At 43.8% G+C, this 16569-nt stretch overlaps 1 protein-coding gene across 3 annotated transcripts in view; it reads right to left on the bottom strand.

Moving 5' to 3' along the window:
• The window catches only part of IGF2BP3 (insulin like growth factor 2 mRNA binding protein 3), a 175394-nt gene that overhangs the window by 64026 nt on the left and 94799 nt on the right, over positions 1-16569 (bottom strand). For all 3 annotated transcript variants that reach the window (XM_045003651.1, XM_045003652.1, XM_045003653.1), the window contains 2 exons: positions 16156-16207; positions 15993-16056 (listed from right to left, as the gene is read on the bottom strand). In XM_045003651.1, coding sequence (XP_044859586.1) covers positions 15993-16056; positions 16156-16207 — 116 coding nt within the window. The remainder of the gene's footprint in view (positions 1-15992; positions 16057-16155; positions 16208-16569) is intronic.

Here is a 16569-nt window from a genome sequence, read left to right as displayed (position 1 = left end):
TACAGTGCACTAGGAGTTTCTCCACCACTGTAGGAACTCCACCTCCCTGAGCAACAGTACTTAGGTCAACAAAAGCATTGTTCCATCAACCTAGCTGTGTCTACACAGGACTCAGGCTAGCATAGCTACGGTGCTCAGAGGTGTGGATTTTTCACACTCCTGGGTGCCACACTTATGTCGACTGCGTTTTTAAATGTAGATCAGGCCTTATACAACCCAAGACCTATGATATACAATTACACAGAGAAAGCACTATGCACAAACTTACAAATATGCTCTTGCAAAGTTTGAGGGTATGTCTACACTCTGGAGCCTAAGCCCACATGGCTATGTCAGCACAGCCCCCTAGCGTACGCACAGCCTACACTGACACCACCTCCCAGAACAACATTAGCCATGTCTCCTTTTGCTGGTATATCTTATATCAGGCAGGTGGTTTAACTATACTGGCAAATTAACTCTTTCTGCTGGTACAAGCCAAGTCTATGCTTGGTACAAGCCAAGTCTATGAGGCTTTGCCAGTATTAGCTATACTAACAGAGCTATACTAGCAAAGCCTTTGTATTGTGGACTAACCCTAAGGGCTTGTCTACACTTACATTTTATAGTGCTCTAACCCCCCTGAGCGCAGCAAGTTTGAGCACTTTAAAGTTCTAGTGTGGACAAGCTCCGAGCACTCCCCTCTCGTGGAGGTGGATTACCAGGAGTTCTGGGAGAGCTCTCTCCCAGCACTCACACGTGACCACACTCACACTTCAAAGCGCTGCTGTGGGACTGCTCCCGCGGCAGTGCTTTGAAGTTTCTAGTGTAGATGTAGATGAAGACAAAAAGTGTTCTTTTAAAACACAGCTAGCTAACAGGATTTGAAATACCACTCAGCACCTATTTTAGACAGAGTTTAAACACCTGTACAATATCAGCCAATTATGTTGTAACCTTGTGAGAGAATTAGCCAAGAAATTCACTTGGGGCATAGCTACACTTGCAAATGTAGAGCGCTTTGAGTTAAACCAGCCTTCGGAGAGCGCAGTAGGGAAAGCACTGCAGTCTGTCCACGCTGACAGCTGCCATTGCACTGGCGTGGCCACATTTGTGGCACTTGCAGTGGCATTGGGAGTGGTGCATTGTGGGTAGCTATCCCACAGATCACCTCTTCCCATTCTGGCGCCGTGGCTTGTGGGAAGGGTGGGACAGGACCCAGAATGCCCCGGAACACCCTGTGATGCATTGGTTCGCATTCCAGCAATCCCTCTGCTTCCGTCCACAATTGGTGCCATCTTTCAACGCTTTTTGTACTGCGCACTCTGTCTTCCCTTTTGGTCTGCAGGAATGGAGCTCGAACTGCTGAGGAATACGCTGACGAGTCTCGCCAGCACATGACGTTTGGCAGTCGAGTTATTCCTTAAGATCCAAAGTGACAGTGAGGACTCCGACAATATAGACTCGAGTAACGCATACGACACGAGATTGCTTCTGGCATTCACAGACATGCTCACTGCCGTGGAACGGCGCTTTTGGGGTTGGGAAACAAGCACTGAGTGGTAGGATCACATCATCATGCAAGTCTGGGATGACGAGCAGTGGCTGCAGAACTTTCAGATGAGCTCGCCCACACCCTGCAGGGCAAGACACGAGATTGAGAGCTGCCCTGCCCATGGAGAAGCGGGTGGCTATTGCAATCTGGAAGCTGGCAACTCCAGACAGCTACCGATCCGTCGCTAACTAGTTTGGAGTGGGGAAGTTGACCATTGGAATTGTGTTGATGCAAGTTTGTAGGGCCATTAATTGCATCCTGCTCAGAAGAACTGTGACTCTGGGTAACATGCATAACATTGTGGCTGGCTTTGCACAAATGGGTTTCCCTAACTGCGGAGGGGTAATAGATGGGACGCATATTCCAGTTCTGGCACCAGCCCACCTAGCCTCCAAGTACATTAATTGGAAAGGGTATTTCTCTATGGTTCTCCAGGCACTTGTGGATCACTGTGAGCGTTTCATTGACATTAACGCAGGCTGTCCCGGAAGGTGCATGAGGCATGCATCTTTCAGAACACTGGCCTGTTCAGGAAGCTGCAGGCCGGGACTTTTTTCCCTGACCAGAAGATCACCCTGGGGAAGTCAAAATGCTCACTGTGATCCTTGGAGACAACACTTACGCTTTAATGCTGTGTGAAACCCTACATAGAGAGCCTTGACAGCAGCAAGGAACAGTTCAACAACAGGCTGAGCCGGTGCAGAATGACTGTGGAGTGTGCTTTTGGCCATTTAAAGGGCCACTGGCGCTCTCTGTATGGGAAGCTGGACCTGGCCGATAACAGCATCCCCGTGGTTATATCCATGTGCTGTAACCTCCATAATATTTGTGAAGGGAAGGGTGAAAGATTCACTCAGGCATGGACCTCAGAGGTTCAACACCTGCAGGCTGAATTTGAACAGCCAGAGACCAGGACTATTAGAGGGGCCCAGCATGGGGCTGCAAGGATTAGGGATGCCTTGAGGTAGCAATTTGAGGCTGAAAGCCGCCAGTAATGTCTGGTGCCCTGGAGTGAAGTGCAGTGGTTCTAATGTTAGTAGGAATCTGTGTTTGCTACATATGATACATTGACTTGCAGTGCCTGTTGCTTTCCTGGGCTAAGGTATCTTTTACTTTACGCAATAATGAAGAATATTTTCAAAGCAAAAAAATCTATTTATTGAAAAGAAACAACTGCTTGGGAAACAGAAAGGGCAAAGGGGTGAGGAACGAGACAATCATAGATTTGCATATGTCCTGTTATCATACTCAGCCTTCCTGTTTGGAGTGCTGTGCAATGACTGCAGCACTTCAGGATGGCTATACTGCATGGTGATAGTGGTTGAGTGCAGTGGGTAAGGGTCGTAGTTTTCAGGGTTGGGTGGTGAAGCTACAGGTGTTGGAGGCAGCTGTTGGTGATAAGAACCCAGATGTCGGGGAAAGTGGGTTGGAGGTGACATGGGGGCACAAGGGCAATAGTTTTGAGACAAGGGCTGCAGGGGTTTCAGACGTGGTAGTGCTCCGCCTGAATGACTACAAGCTCCTGGATTGAGTCCGCTTGGTGCTCCATGATGCTTATCAGCCGCTCCGTACTTTGGTGCTGGCATCCGCATTCTGCTGGCAGACCCTCCTTTCACTCTCCTGCCACTCCTGCACTTTTTGATTTTCATTAAGGGGGTGCTGCATGACTTCAAGCAGCATGTCCTCTTCGCTTCTAGGTGGCCTCTTCCTGATTCTTTGCAGCCTCTCGGCCCGTGATAACACAGACGGCTGAGATCTCAAGGTTGCATCTGTAAAGACAAAATGCAACACACTTAACGGAGGCAGCATTGTTCACACCAGACAGAGCAATGATTCCTACATACTTAAGGAGGGCAGGCAATAGCACAATAGCATAATTTGCCCATCCCAAAGTGAGCGCACATAACCCACGGGAGCCCCAAGATGGTAAGCAAGCACTTTCATGGCTGTAGTGTCCTCTGGGTTTCTGTGCCTTGGGGAGAGCCAAGAGCTGCAGGGGGTCCCTACATTGAACACTGTCCTCACATTTTCCACAGGAATTTGTCCTGGAAGATATCTCGCTGCTGAGGGTGACCTGGGAAGCAAGGGAGGGTCTTCTACTACAATGCGGCTTCCTCTCTGGCCAATATGCAGCTTCCCTGCCCAGCAATGGTCCCCCTGCCCCTCACGGCACAGAGCCTGTTAGCCTCACTGGGACACGGACATGTTAGCCTGACTGAGACAAGGACCACAGTGGCTCTCCCATGAAACCTGCGCAAGCGCATTTCCCAAGTTCTGGCTGAGACCTTTGAAGAGATCAGTGAGGCCGATTACCACGATGTGAGAGAGCATATTAATGCCCTATTCCGCATCTAGGCATGCATACAGCCCTAACCCTCCTTGCTCCAAGAGCCCATATCGAATAACTTCCTTCCCAAAATAAAAGCCGCTTACCGGGAACCTCCTCTGGTGGTTGTCCTTCCCCAAGCACCAGCTGCCGCAACTGGCTACCTTCCCTCCTGGCTTGAGAACAGCTCCTGGCTGCATGCATCTAGGGATGCTGGGGTGTCTTACTCCTCCTCAGCATCCTCGCTCCCACTTTGTTCCTGCTCCTCCTCCTGCCTTGTTGGACTGGGCTCCAAAGTGTCCATGGTGGTACTCGGAGAGGAGGTGGGGTCAACCCAAGTATCATGTCCAGCTCTTTGTAAAAACAGTAGGTCACGGGGGCAGCACCAGAGTGGCCATTTGCCTCTTAGGCTTTGCAGTAGGCATTCCACAGCTCCTTCTCTTTAACCCTGCACTGCAGTGTGTCCCAGTCATGGCCCCTTTCCATCATGTCCCTTGATATCTGCCTGAAGGTACTGTAATGCCTATGGCTGGGGCACAGCTGGGACTGGACAGCTTTCTCCCCCCCCAAACACTGATGAGGTCCAGCACCTTGCCATTGCTCCATACTGGGGATTGCCTGGCGTATGGAGGCATGGTCACCTGGAAAGATTCGCTGAGAGCAGTCCACGCCTGGCTGAGCAAACAGGAAGGGGATTTTCAAAATTCCCAGAGAATTTAAAGGGCGGGTCTGATGGTTGGACACCTGTGGGCAGGGCAGTAGAGTTCAAACTGATGACCAGAGTGGCTAGAACAGGCACTGTGGGACACTTTTGGAGGCAGATCAGAGTGCATTAACAGACCAGGGAGTCCACACTGGCACCGCAGTGCTCCAGCGGGGGCGTTATTCCACTCGCCAAGGTGAAGTACCAGGAGTGCTCTAGCCGCGGAGTCAGAGCGCTCTATGTGCCTTGCCAGTGTGAACGGGTCATGAGTTAGAGCGCCCAGGGCTGCTTTAATGCGCTGTAACTTGCAAGTGTAGCCAAGCCTTTGGTCAGGAGCATAGGTTACAGAACAGCCATCTGACACAATAGAAAGGTGTTGAAATGCATTTGCACTAGTTGCTAAATGGTGTTTCAAATACTAATAGATACTAATATTCATCTCTTCTTATCAACTGTTGAGACTAGACCACTTCCACCTTAACTGAATTGGCTCGTTAGCACTGACCACTCCACTTGGTAAGGCAACTCCCATCTTTTCATGTGCTATAATATATATTCTGCTTATTGTATTTTTCACCCCATGCATCTGATGATAAACCCACGAAAACTTATGCCCAAATAAATGTGTTAGTCTCTACGGTGCCACAAAGACTCCTCAGTTTTTTTGTTTTTTGTTTTTTTTTTTTAAATAACTAGCTGGATATATTTTTTTTTTTAAAGGGCACCTTCCCCCTTGGAGGGACCCACTAATTAACACCAAGCCTCTCTCACTAAGCTCCACTAATTCCCACTTTCCTCCTCATTCTCATTGTTTTGGGGCAAAAGGAGGAACAGAGCAATTACAACAGCATTCCTCACTCTGCCTCATACAAGAGGAGCTCCCTTCACCAAGTCTCATCTACTCTGGGAAGCAACACTGCATTTAACATAAAGAACATAAGGACAGCCATACTGGGTCAGACCAATGGTCCGTCTAACCCAAGATCCTGTCTCTGACGACAGTGGCCAGTACCAGAGCATCAGAGGGAGTGTCCAGAACAGGGCAGTTGGAGGGATTCATCCCATCTTCCTCTCCCAGCTTCTGGCAGTCAGAGTTTAGGGTCACCCTGGGCATGGGGTTGCATCCCTGACCATCTTGGCTAATAGTCATTAACATATCCTCCATTCTTTTTTGAACCCAGTTATACTTCTGCCCATCTCAACATCCCATGACAACCAGTTCCATAGGTTAATTGTGCACTGCATGAAAAAGTATTTGTTTGTTTTAAATCTGCTGTGTATTAATTTATTTGGGTGACCCCTGGTTTTTGTATTGTGGGGAGGGTAAACAACACTTCTCTATGCACTTTTTCCACACCATTCATGATTTTATAGATCTCTGACTATCATCTCTTAGTCAGCTCTTTTCTAAACTGAACAGCCCTAATCTTTTTAGTCTCTCCTTGTAAGGAGCCCATTCCATACCCTGGATCATTTTTATTGCGCTCTTCTGAACCTTTTCTAGTTCCACTATATCCTTTTTGAGATGGCATAACCAGAACTGGACACAGTACTCAAGGTGTGGGTGCATTATGATATTTTCAGACTTATTTTCTACCCTTTTCCTAATAGTTCCCAACAGACTGTTAACCCTTTTCGAGTGCTGCTGCACTTTGAGCTGCAGTTCTCAGAGAGCTACACATGGTGACCCCAAGATCTGTTTTGTGAGCAGTAACAGCTAATTTAGAAACCATTATATGCATGTCGTTGGGATTATGTTTTCCCATGTCCCTTACTTTGCACTTATCAGTGTTGAATTTCATTCGCCATTTTATTTCCCAGTTACCCATAATACAAAACAGTTTAGTCCATCTCGGGTCAGCCACAACCGGCTGACATTTTTAAAATAAACAGTCCTCAGCCTGGTCTACTCATAAAACATAGATCAACCTAGCTATATCAGAGGTGTGAAAAATTCACACCCCTGAGACCCATAGTTAAGCTGACCTAAGCCCCAGCACATACACTGCTAGACTGATGAAAGAATTCTTCAGTCAAACTAGCTAGCCTCTTGAGAGGGCATATTTGCAATAGCAATGGAAAAACCCCTCCTGTTGTTATATCAAGTGTTTATGCCACAGTGCCGCTATAGTGCTTGTAGTATAGAAATGTCCCTTGTCTACACCAAGTACTGTCCTCTGTTTAGCTTTGTATTAATGTGTTATCAATGCAATGTTCTTTCCCAGTGTAGAAAAGACCCTGGACACTGAAAAACAAACCCACTTTGTGGGGAAAGTATGACAGCGTTGTTCCTTTCCCATTAAAGTAGGGGAGAAACACACTAACCCTAACCACCAAAGGTGCCTGTCAAATGAATTTCAGAGATAGCACATAGGTAGAAAGTGCCTCCAGTATACTCTTTCCATTATAGTGTTACTCCCAGGGAAAAGAAAGATCTTTTTAAAAATTGGTATTGTTAAATAGCCCAGGATTGCCCTATGATAGAAAAGCTTTCTGAGAGCAGGATTCTTTTGGATTTAAATGCCATGACAGTTTACAGCAGAAAAAGTCAGCAATGTGGATGAATTAGGAGATATACTGAATCTAGGAAAAAACAGAGTGCCATGCATAGTGCTGTAAATATCTGTTCACTAACTTTAGCTTTGCTTGGAAAAAAGTTACATTTATTTGTGGGGAGGGTTTATTGCTATGTCATAGATGGGGCTGGTAGTGCTGCCTATTAAGGTTTTCTGACGCTTTCCATTATAGACCCTGTTTTCAGTTGTTTGTAACTTTGCCAAACTTTATCCATTTGGGGTGAAGATTTCCATGCTCATATCTGGCTCATGCTGATTTTTACACCCACGAGGCAGACATAAGCCTGGAAAAAAATTTAAGACTTCAGCCAGAACAGTTTGAGAACAAGGCTACAGAAAAATACATAATTATGCCCATGTTACAAATTTTGGCAACCTTTTCTTTGAAAAGTTCTAGTGCCCTCATTCTTTAGAGCAGGGTTGTAAGACCAAGAAAACTGCAGTTCCCATATGTGCAGTAAATACTTAGGGCATATGCACACTACAACTGTGCCATCGTAGTGCCATAGCGTAGATTCAGTGGTGCTCAAACAGCGGGTCAGGACCCTAAAGTGGGTCATGACCCCATCTAAATGGGGTCGCCAGGACCATCATTAGACTTGGCTCGGGGCTGAAGCAAAAGCCTGAGGGTCCAATACCCTGGGCTGAATCTGATGCCTGAGGGCTTCATCCTGGGCAGCGGGGTCAGGTTCAGCCCCCCTCCCGCCCCGCCCCCCCACCACCAGGGGTCATGTAGTAATTTTTGTTGTCAAATAGGATTGTGGTGCAATGAAGTTTGAGAACCGCTGATGCTTCTTACACTGACAGAAGGGGTTTTTGATCTATGTAGTTAATTCATCTCTCCGAGAGGCAATACTAGATCGACGGAAGAATTGTTCTGCAGCTGAGGTACATTTATACCATGCGCTAGGACAACCTAACTACAGTGCTCAGGGCATTAAGTTTTTTACAGCCCTGAGACACGTAGCTAGGTTGATCTCATTTTTAAGCGTAGACTGGGCATTGGATTTTAGCAGCTAAATTCCTCAAAGACTCCAACTGCACTGAGCATGTTCCAGTCTGGGGCTGAGCAGGACTTTCCCTGCAGTTGCAGTTTTGGGTTGCTATCGGCAGGTCCAGGCCCCTGAACTGAGAGTAGGGAGACCCTCTCTCCTGTGCTCTTAAAGACCTCCCTCCTGGGGCAGGCAGCATTTGATCTGGATGCACAGGGCCCTAGGAGTCTCAGATTAAGTGCCCAAAATTAGTGGATACTTTTAACCTTGATCTCTCTCTGCCTCAGATCCCTATTTGTAAAATAGGAATACCACATACTCCTGACCTCTCAGGACATTATGAAAATAAATTAATATTGGTGAAGCACCAGGATGCTATATAGTGAGAACTGCCAAAGAAAAGTCAATGAGGAAATTAGTAATTCTGGGGTTTGAATAGTGTGCAGTAAATAAGGCACAGGCCACACATTGACTAGCTGCTCATTAATTGACCACCATCCATCCACTGCATTGCATGAGGCAGGTGTCCTGCAAAAAAAAGGAACATGTGATTATGGAATTAAAGACTGTATCATAATGCACAAGGGGCCAAATTAAGATTGCACAGGCAACTTTAATTCTGACATTTCCCAACTTCTGCAACCTTAATGTTTTTTATATATTTTGTGCTTAATAAAAAGATGAAGAGGGGATTGAGTGGAAAATAAATCATTTTACAAAGGTGGTGGCAGGCCCATCAATGATTCCTCCCCATCCTCCCCCCCCTCCCCCCAGTATCTTATTCCTTCCCACATTTGTTTGCCAAGTTCACGTACTGTCTCCTTCTAACCCTCAAACAAAATGCTTCAAGCTGCTTTTGCTTCAAGAAAAAAGCTTTATGGCAGAATCCCAGCACTGTTATAAGCACCCCTACACCAAACCAGTGCATAGCTTTCTGACATATGTTTAAGGAAATATTACTGCCTGCATCTCATTTACATATACATCACTTCTACACATCGTACATGACACAGCAACGACTGCGCAGCCCTGTGTGTTTTCAGTGCAACATAAGGAGGATTTTTCTAATTACTATATAGATCAGAACTTATTGCTGTGATTTCATTAAGTCAGTACATCACTTAAATACAAAGAAAGTAGTGAGAATTGGAAAGGGGGGTGGAGGGAGAGGAAATAAACGTAAAAGATGAGTAGGGACTAGAGTGGGAAAAAGTGTACTACTGGACTAGATTTACTTATTTTTACTAATTAAAACTACAGTAAGTGACCATCCCACGCTCCGGATGCCCTAACAGACCACTGAAGTTCATTTTAAACCCACCTTCTGTAATAAAGCTGCTCCTCTCAGAGCCAACCAATTGCCCAACAATTTAAACACTAAATCACAACAGCTATCACATCTCTGTATTCTTCAACCACCTCCTCCTCAAATCCTTGGGAGAAAAGATGGCCCTTGCAGTGTGACCAGAAGGTTAACTAACCCAGGCTTCAGTGGAGCAAGTGAGGAAGCTCCCACTCATTTACAACAAGGGGACTCTAGCACCTTTGTTGATCTCAATGGTATCAGCATGGCACAAGGAAATAAGTGGTATCTCAATCCCACTAGAAGCGCCTTCCAGCCAAAGCAAATAGGAAATAATAATGTTTGCAGATGGAAGGGGTCAAAGGAGGAGAAAAAAATCTGATGGGTGAAAATGTTTCCTGTTCTTGGTCCTGCTAGTGAAGGCAGGGGGCTGGACTCAATGACCTTTCAGGGTCCCTTCCAGTTCTATGAGATAGGTATATCTCCATATAGTCTTATAACCCATATATCTAGCACTATTTGCAGAGTGGACAACAGTGAGACTGCACACATTCAGAACCTCTCCTCCTGGCACCTGTGTGACCAGTGCCATTTCAAAACACCAACTCAATAGAGCAAAAATGAGGTGATCAAACAGGACAGATGCTACTTAGTCACCCTTAGCTCAAATCTCATGAGACTCTGCATAGTTAACATGAAAGACTTGTTTAATGGAAAGTTGATGAACAACTTGTGTCAGGAGGCACCACTTGTATCTGCCAAACTCTGACCTACAAACTATCTACTCCCCAGATGTGAAAAAAATAAAAATGGCTTGGTGGAGATAAAGGGGAAAAGTGGAGAGAGAAGAGTTGGAGAGCATTGAACCTGTTAACACCAGGAGGTGACACCCCAAATCTTGTTTAATTCAGTCTGTTTAAAAAAAACAACAACACCACCTCTATGTCAGTCAACTGCAAGAGTGGAAAGCGGTGATCAGCTGGACAGGATGCTCAAGGTACAAGTATTTTAATCAGAGATTGGTACTAAAACAGTATGTTTAGAAGAGGGCAATGGCCATCGTTCATAACTTGTTACACATAAACCAGTGAACTCGCTCAGAAATAAATGTCTTCCTGCATTAGGATGAAAGAAATATTAGGTATATCATGAAGCAGCAAAGAATCCTGTGGCACCTTATAGACTAACAGACGTTTTGCAGCATGAGCTTTCGTGGGTGAATACCCACTTCAAGAAGTGGGTATTCACCCACGAAAGCTCATGCTGCAAAACGTCTGTTAGTCTATAAGGTGCCACAGGATTCTTTGCTGCTTCTACAGAACCAGACTAACACGGCTACCCCTCTGATAGGTATATCATGTTTTCATGTAAGTTCTTGGTTTCAAATCAAGAGCAGAAGGTCTTGTTATGGTATTCTCATCAGCTCCCAAGGCAAGTGTGTCTGTCGCTCTGTCCTTCTCATGCTGTGGTAGGCTGAACAATATTCTTAACTGCTGACCACCACACCTTCCCCTTTAAGGTTCCACGTCTTATGGTTAACCAGTTATTTGCTGGTGTTCTGATGGCACCAAAGACTATGCGGGCAAGGTATTTCACTCCCAAGCCCAACCTATGTCTACAATACTAGAAAATTTTTCCAGTGGACACATTTGCATGAAGGTCTTGGATGGCAGCATTTCTTTTGCATAATTATATTCTTCTGCATTTAAATACCAGTATTTCTTTCATAAGTAGTTTTCAACATTAAAAAACAACATAAAACCACAATGGAAATATAACAGACTATAATTTCACAAAACTCAGGATTTTCACTGTTTGGTTTCTATAGCAACCTTAGTTCGGCCCCCTCGCAGCATGTATTGCAACAGTATTTGATACATGATCAAGGATTTATGCAATAACACAAAATGTTTCAGATATGTACCTGTCCTTAAAAAGATATGGTTTCTTTGTGCTATATACTGTCCAGTGTCATAACAGCGTATTCTAATGCATACATGTGTCTCATAAAACAAACATACTTCAGTGCAGCTTTCAGAGGCTAATAATATTTATCAGGTTATCTATATCTGAAAAGGCATACATCCGTAAGGTCTAGGCACTGTAGCCAAAAATTAAAATATAGTCAGTTTCAAAATAGAGCCAGCAGGTATTCATCCCCAACCCAAAGAAAATAATCAACCACAATAAAACCAGACCCAAACAATACTCCTTTCCCTCCCTTCACCCCCAAACATTCGCCCATAAAATGACCCTCTCTTGCAAAAGCCCAGGTAAAGAGATGGGTTCCGTAACATGCCTTGGGGGTCAACAAATGTGGGTTATTTTAGACCAAGGAGGGAAATGATAAGAGTAGGGTTTTGAAGTTTACAGCAAGGGGCATGATTTTGACCTACTGTACAAGTCTCCAAGTGGCTTGGGACCTCACAATCAACAGGCTCTTCCATTACACAAATGGGCTCCAGTGCCTATGTTGATTGTGAGTTTGTCAAGATGGCATAAGGAGAGGTAATCTCTCAATAGGTAGGTGTTATATCCTTGGGGCAGCCGGTGTAGGAAGCAATCACTTGAGGCCAGAGAGCAGGCAGCTAACCAAAACCTCCATTTTATTTACAGATATACAGAGAGCTCACTCAGCCGGTTGAAACCAGCTGAGCTAACCCATAATAATCTAACTCAGTTGCCATAGCAACAAAAACCATGACAACCAAATACACAACAGTAGGTCTCAAGCCACTTAGGGACTTATACAGTAGGTCAAAATCATTCCCTTCAACTCTACCCTGAAATCAATAAGCTGACAATGCAAGTCACAGACCACTGGGCTCATATGATCCCACTGAGATATGCTGTTGAAGAGGGCTGCAGTATTCTGTCTTTATCAGTATCTGGATTGATCTAAGATGTGTAGCCCCAGGTAGAATACATTACAGGACTCCTGTCTTGAGATGGCAAACACAACAATCACAGTAGCTAGGCTTGTAGCATCTTAAAGGAACAGTCAGAATTTTCTAGTCAGATGAAGACTTGGGGGGAGGGGAGGAGTGAGGGAGGGAAGGGGAGAGACGGGGACCACCCCTTATTTCTGGTCACTGCTACTACACTGTAACAGCCAGTGGGGATTAGACACCAGAAACCAGACAGAATCCTCAGCCTGTCTTTTGATTGCTTCCCTTAGAATGCAAATATCATCTCCACCCGCTAACTCATCTATGCTCCCATCTCACCCAGATAACAGCACTGGCTAAAAAGGCTGAGCTGGATACACAGCTGAGGGACAACTCATGCATCCTCATCAACTGTTCCAATGGCCCCAAATAAACATGGAACAAGAGAGGAGACTAGATGGAATGCCATGGGACTCCAAATGACACCACCTTTAGGAATGAACAGCAACGGCCCACCCAAAACAGCTCACAGCAAAGGAGGAATGAGTCCCATGACAGCTGCCCTATCCACCACTCTTGTACCATCCAGAATTTGATATCCTGCATTTACTCAGTCTACTGTTTTCAAAGTTCAAAACATTGTCTTTCTTGAAACAGTTTTCTTCTGGCAGAAAAAAGGCACCAGACCTTTTTCAGCACTGACTACAGGCCAACGTTAAATACAAAGAACACCAAGGCATACATGTTTGAGCTGTCTGATCACAACCTGAAGAAAACTAACTTGGCAATTTCCCCCACATTTTGAGAACACAAAATGCAGCCTTAGAAGTTTGTTTCTGAACTAAAACCAAGAGACATTTTATTTCAAAACAATAATGCTTTTAAAGATTCTAAACAATTGCAAATAGTTCAATATCATCTCAGTCTTGTATTATAGCATTACCAACACACATGCTGTTATATATTTCTGCTAATACACACTTCAACAAGGAAATACACTATAAATTCAACTATTACTTAAGCAAATGGTGCTGCAGCTGAGATGTGGCCAGCTTTATATGTTACTATCAGCCACAGCTTGTAAACCAACCCTACTAAATGCTAGCTTTATATTTAGTTGCATTGCATGAAGCCCAGTTCTCATTCGTATTCAGACTGACCACTATATTAGTGAAATCAGAGCTCATTAATTTTATAGCGATTACTTACCACTTGAACCTGTTTCAAGTAGCAAACTTCAGCTGTGCCTCGAAATCTGGCCAACTGAAACTCAACATCAGTCAATAAAAGAGAAAAGCCATGTGTACCTTTGCAACAGTTAATTTTCATGACAGAGGCCTCACAGAGCTTTTCTTTTTAAATACAGACACACACGCACCTGGCTACCTCTCCTGTTTGTGGTCTCTAAAAGATGAGAGTTCATATCCAACCACCCAACCATAGTTAAAGGCCTAACCACACTTTCTATCAGGAACCATAATTAGCCCTTTGTAACCTGTGAGTCCACATTTTAACATCCACAACACATTCTCTTCATCCATCTGTTCATTAGGTTTCTATCCAAGTACCGACAGCTATGCTAGAGTGTACACCTCTACATCGATATAACGCTGTCCTTGGGAGCCAACAAATCTTACCGCGTTATAGGTGAAACCGTGTTATATTGAACTTGCTTTGATCGACCGGAGTGCACAGCCCCGCCCCCTCGGAGCACTGCTTTACTGCGTTATATCCACATTCGTGTTATATCAGGTGGCGTTATATCGAGGTAGCGATGTACTACAAATTCCACACAACCCTTCATTATTCAAAAGTTCCATCCAATATTCACTTCAATCCCACCTCCAAAGTTTACATTTGCCTCTAGTTCATCTGCCTCAAATGAGCTATTTTCAATTATTTGATTTCCTCTCCCCATGAATAACAAAGCATGTTCCCAATGGACCAGTGACTGATTGTCTTATCATTGTGTCTATTTGTGATTAACTTTAAAAACTGTATTTAATAAGGAATATACACAGGAGTACAGTAGCAGCAAGCCAGTTGCCAGTTGTTGCACCTACCTCTAAGGTTAGCAAAAAGACATAAAACATTCAAGAAGTCATGTCACAGTTTCTAGATCCAAAGCATGGATTATACAATTCCATGGGGTATTTTCAAGACACATTTTGTTCTAATATTCTCAGCGCCATGTTCTGACACATGACAAAGTTTAAATGTGGTTCCAATATCTTTTATTCTTTTGGTGTTAAACATTCATAAATTTTACTACAAAATCATTAAGACAGAATTTCAAGGCACGACGGACTCCTAAAACATGGAAGTTTTGAAAGGAAAAGAAAATTAAACAGCAACTCAATCTCTGGATCCCTGATGCACTTCCTCTTACAGAAAAACTGCTTATGTCACATGTCCACAAGTGAAATTTGTTTAGACTGCATTAATTAGCAGAAACATTAAAAAAAATTCTGGGGAGCAAAATGCAATTACTGAATTATGGGTTGGTGCAAATGTTATATCACTATGTACCGTAAGAAGTAAGAGTGCATCTCAGCTGCTGCTTACAGTTAGCCACAAGGTGGCAGGAATTTCAAAGTAAAAAGAGCCCAAAATTTCTGTATGTTTTTGGTACTGTTGTGGTTAGGAGAGGAGAGTGAAGGAGCATGCCTATGCTCCAGATACAAAGATGGAATATCTGAGATGTCTCAAGAAAGACACTCCCTCACCAATCTTGGAAAGCAAAATTATACATACATTAATATGTCTAATGTGATCCAAAATGTTAATACAAAGGCAATCTTCTATCCAGTAAGTGAAATTATAAAAAATATTTTAAAAAGATTAAAATATGATAGCTTTGGATTAAAAGACGCCAAAAACCATAGATACAAGCAAATAAATCATCAGGCAATGGATGCTAAGTTAAAAAAGACAGAATAATTCATATAATCAGAATAAGGCAAATGGATCATTTCAAGTTACACATTTATTTAAAAACAGCAGCAACTTTCCAACTGACAAAACATTCAATCTTCAGGGGAGATTTTAACCAAAATTAGCAAAATCCAGAGAGAGCACACCCTCAGGAGGTAACGAAAATGCAAGGGCAAAACCAGGCCTGTAGCTTTACTAAGAGTTTTTAGCAATGTTTTACAAGCCTGATCCAAAGCCCACTGACAGAAAATGAGGGTATTTATTGGAGTCAGTGGGATTTTGATCAGCTCCTAAGAGAGAACTGTGGTAAATAATTTTACCCAATTCTGAATTCACATGTCTTCAGGATTTCAAATATTAAAAAAGCAGGAGAGAAAGTCGGTGTACAACTGACAGTAAATTGAGGTAAAGAGGAGAAGCTTTCCTAAGGTGCAACTGAACAGAAGCAAAAATATATGTACAGACACTCCCCGGGTTACGCATGACTCAACTTACGCAAATTCACACTTACGGAAAAAGTTCCATAAGCCAGAAATAGGATTTTCGAATTGTGGAATTTTTTGCGTAACGTACGGGTATACGTTTCCGACTTATGCAAAATGTGAGTTACGCAAGGCTTTCTGGAACGGAACGATTGCGTAAGTCGGGGAGCATCTGTACTACTTTACATCAAGATATGCTGAGCTCAGATTTATGAGTTAAACTATAAAAACAAAGTGAACAAAAATATACTTACTGTCTAGCCTGGTCCTTATTGGCGTATGTTACATTTACTACTGCAGTCTCTGTGTCGGTGTTCACTAGAGGGGAAAATGCAACAGAAGAAAAAGTTAAGTTCACTTCCCACTCACTTCACCCTCTATAAATCTGAAAGCAATTTGAGTTTAAAGTGTGTGTACCTTGCTCACAGTTCTCCACTGTTCCATATTGAGCTAACAAACTATCCAGCACCTATCAAAGGGAACAGAAGTTGCAAATTTGAGTTTCAAAATTTCTTGACAAAAAGGCACCACCTGTCATTACACTATACACTAGAACTTGTAAATTGTAGAATGCATAATATTCAAAAGAACTTCCCACTTTGGGCTTGTGGATGGAGGATATTCATGGAAGGGTGCATGCTTTTTTCCAACCCTCCCAACTTCGAGATCTGCATTTGAAATCTCATATATTTGGTTTTTCCTGAGCTCTCATCTACATGAGGGGATTGACAAAAATAATAAGCTATTCTGGTCAAATTCCCCATGTAGACACGCCCTGGGTGACCCAGAAGCAGCAATCACTTGACAACCATGTAGAAGTCGTGGCGGCCT

The sequence above is a fragment of the Mauremys mutica genome, chromosome 2 (assembly GCF_020497125.1).
Source record: "Mauremys mutica isolate MM-2020 ecotype Southern chromosome 2, ASM2049712v1, whole genome shotgun sequence".
Classification (NCBI taxonomy): Eukaryota; Metazoa; Chordata; order Testudines; family Geoemydidae; genus Mauremys; species Mauremys mutica.
This window is presented reverse-complemented; position numbering and strand designations above follow the sequence as displayed.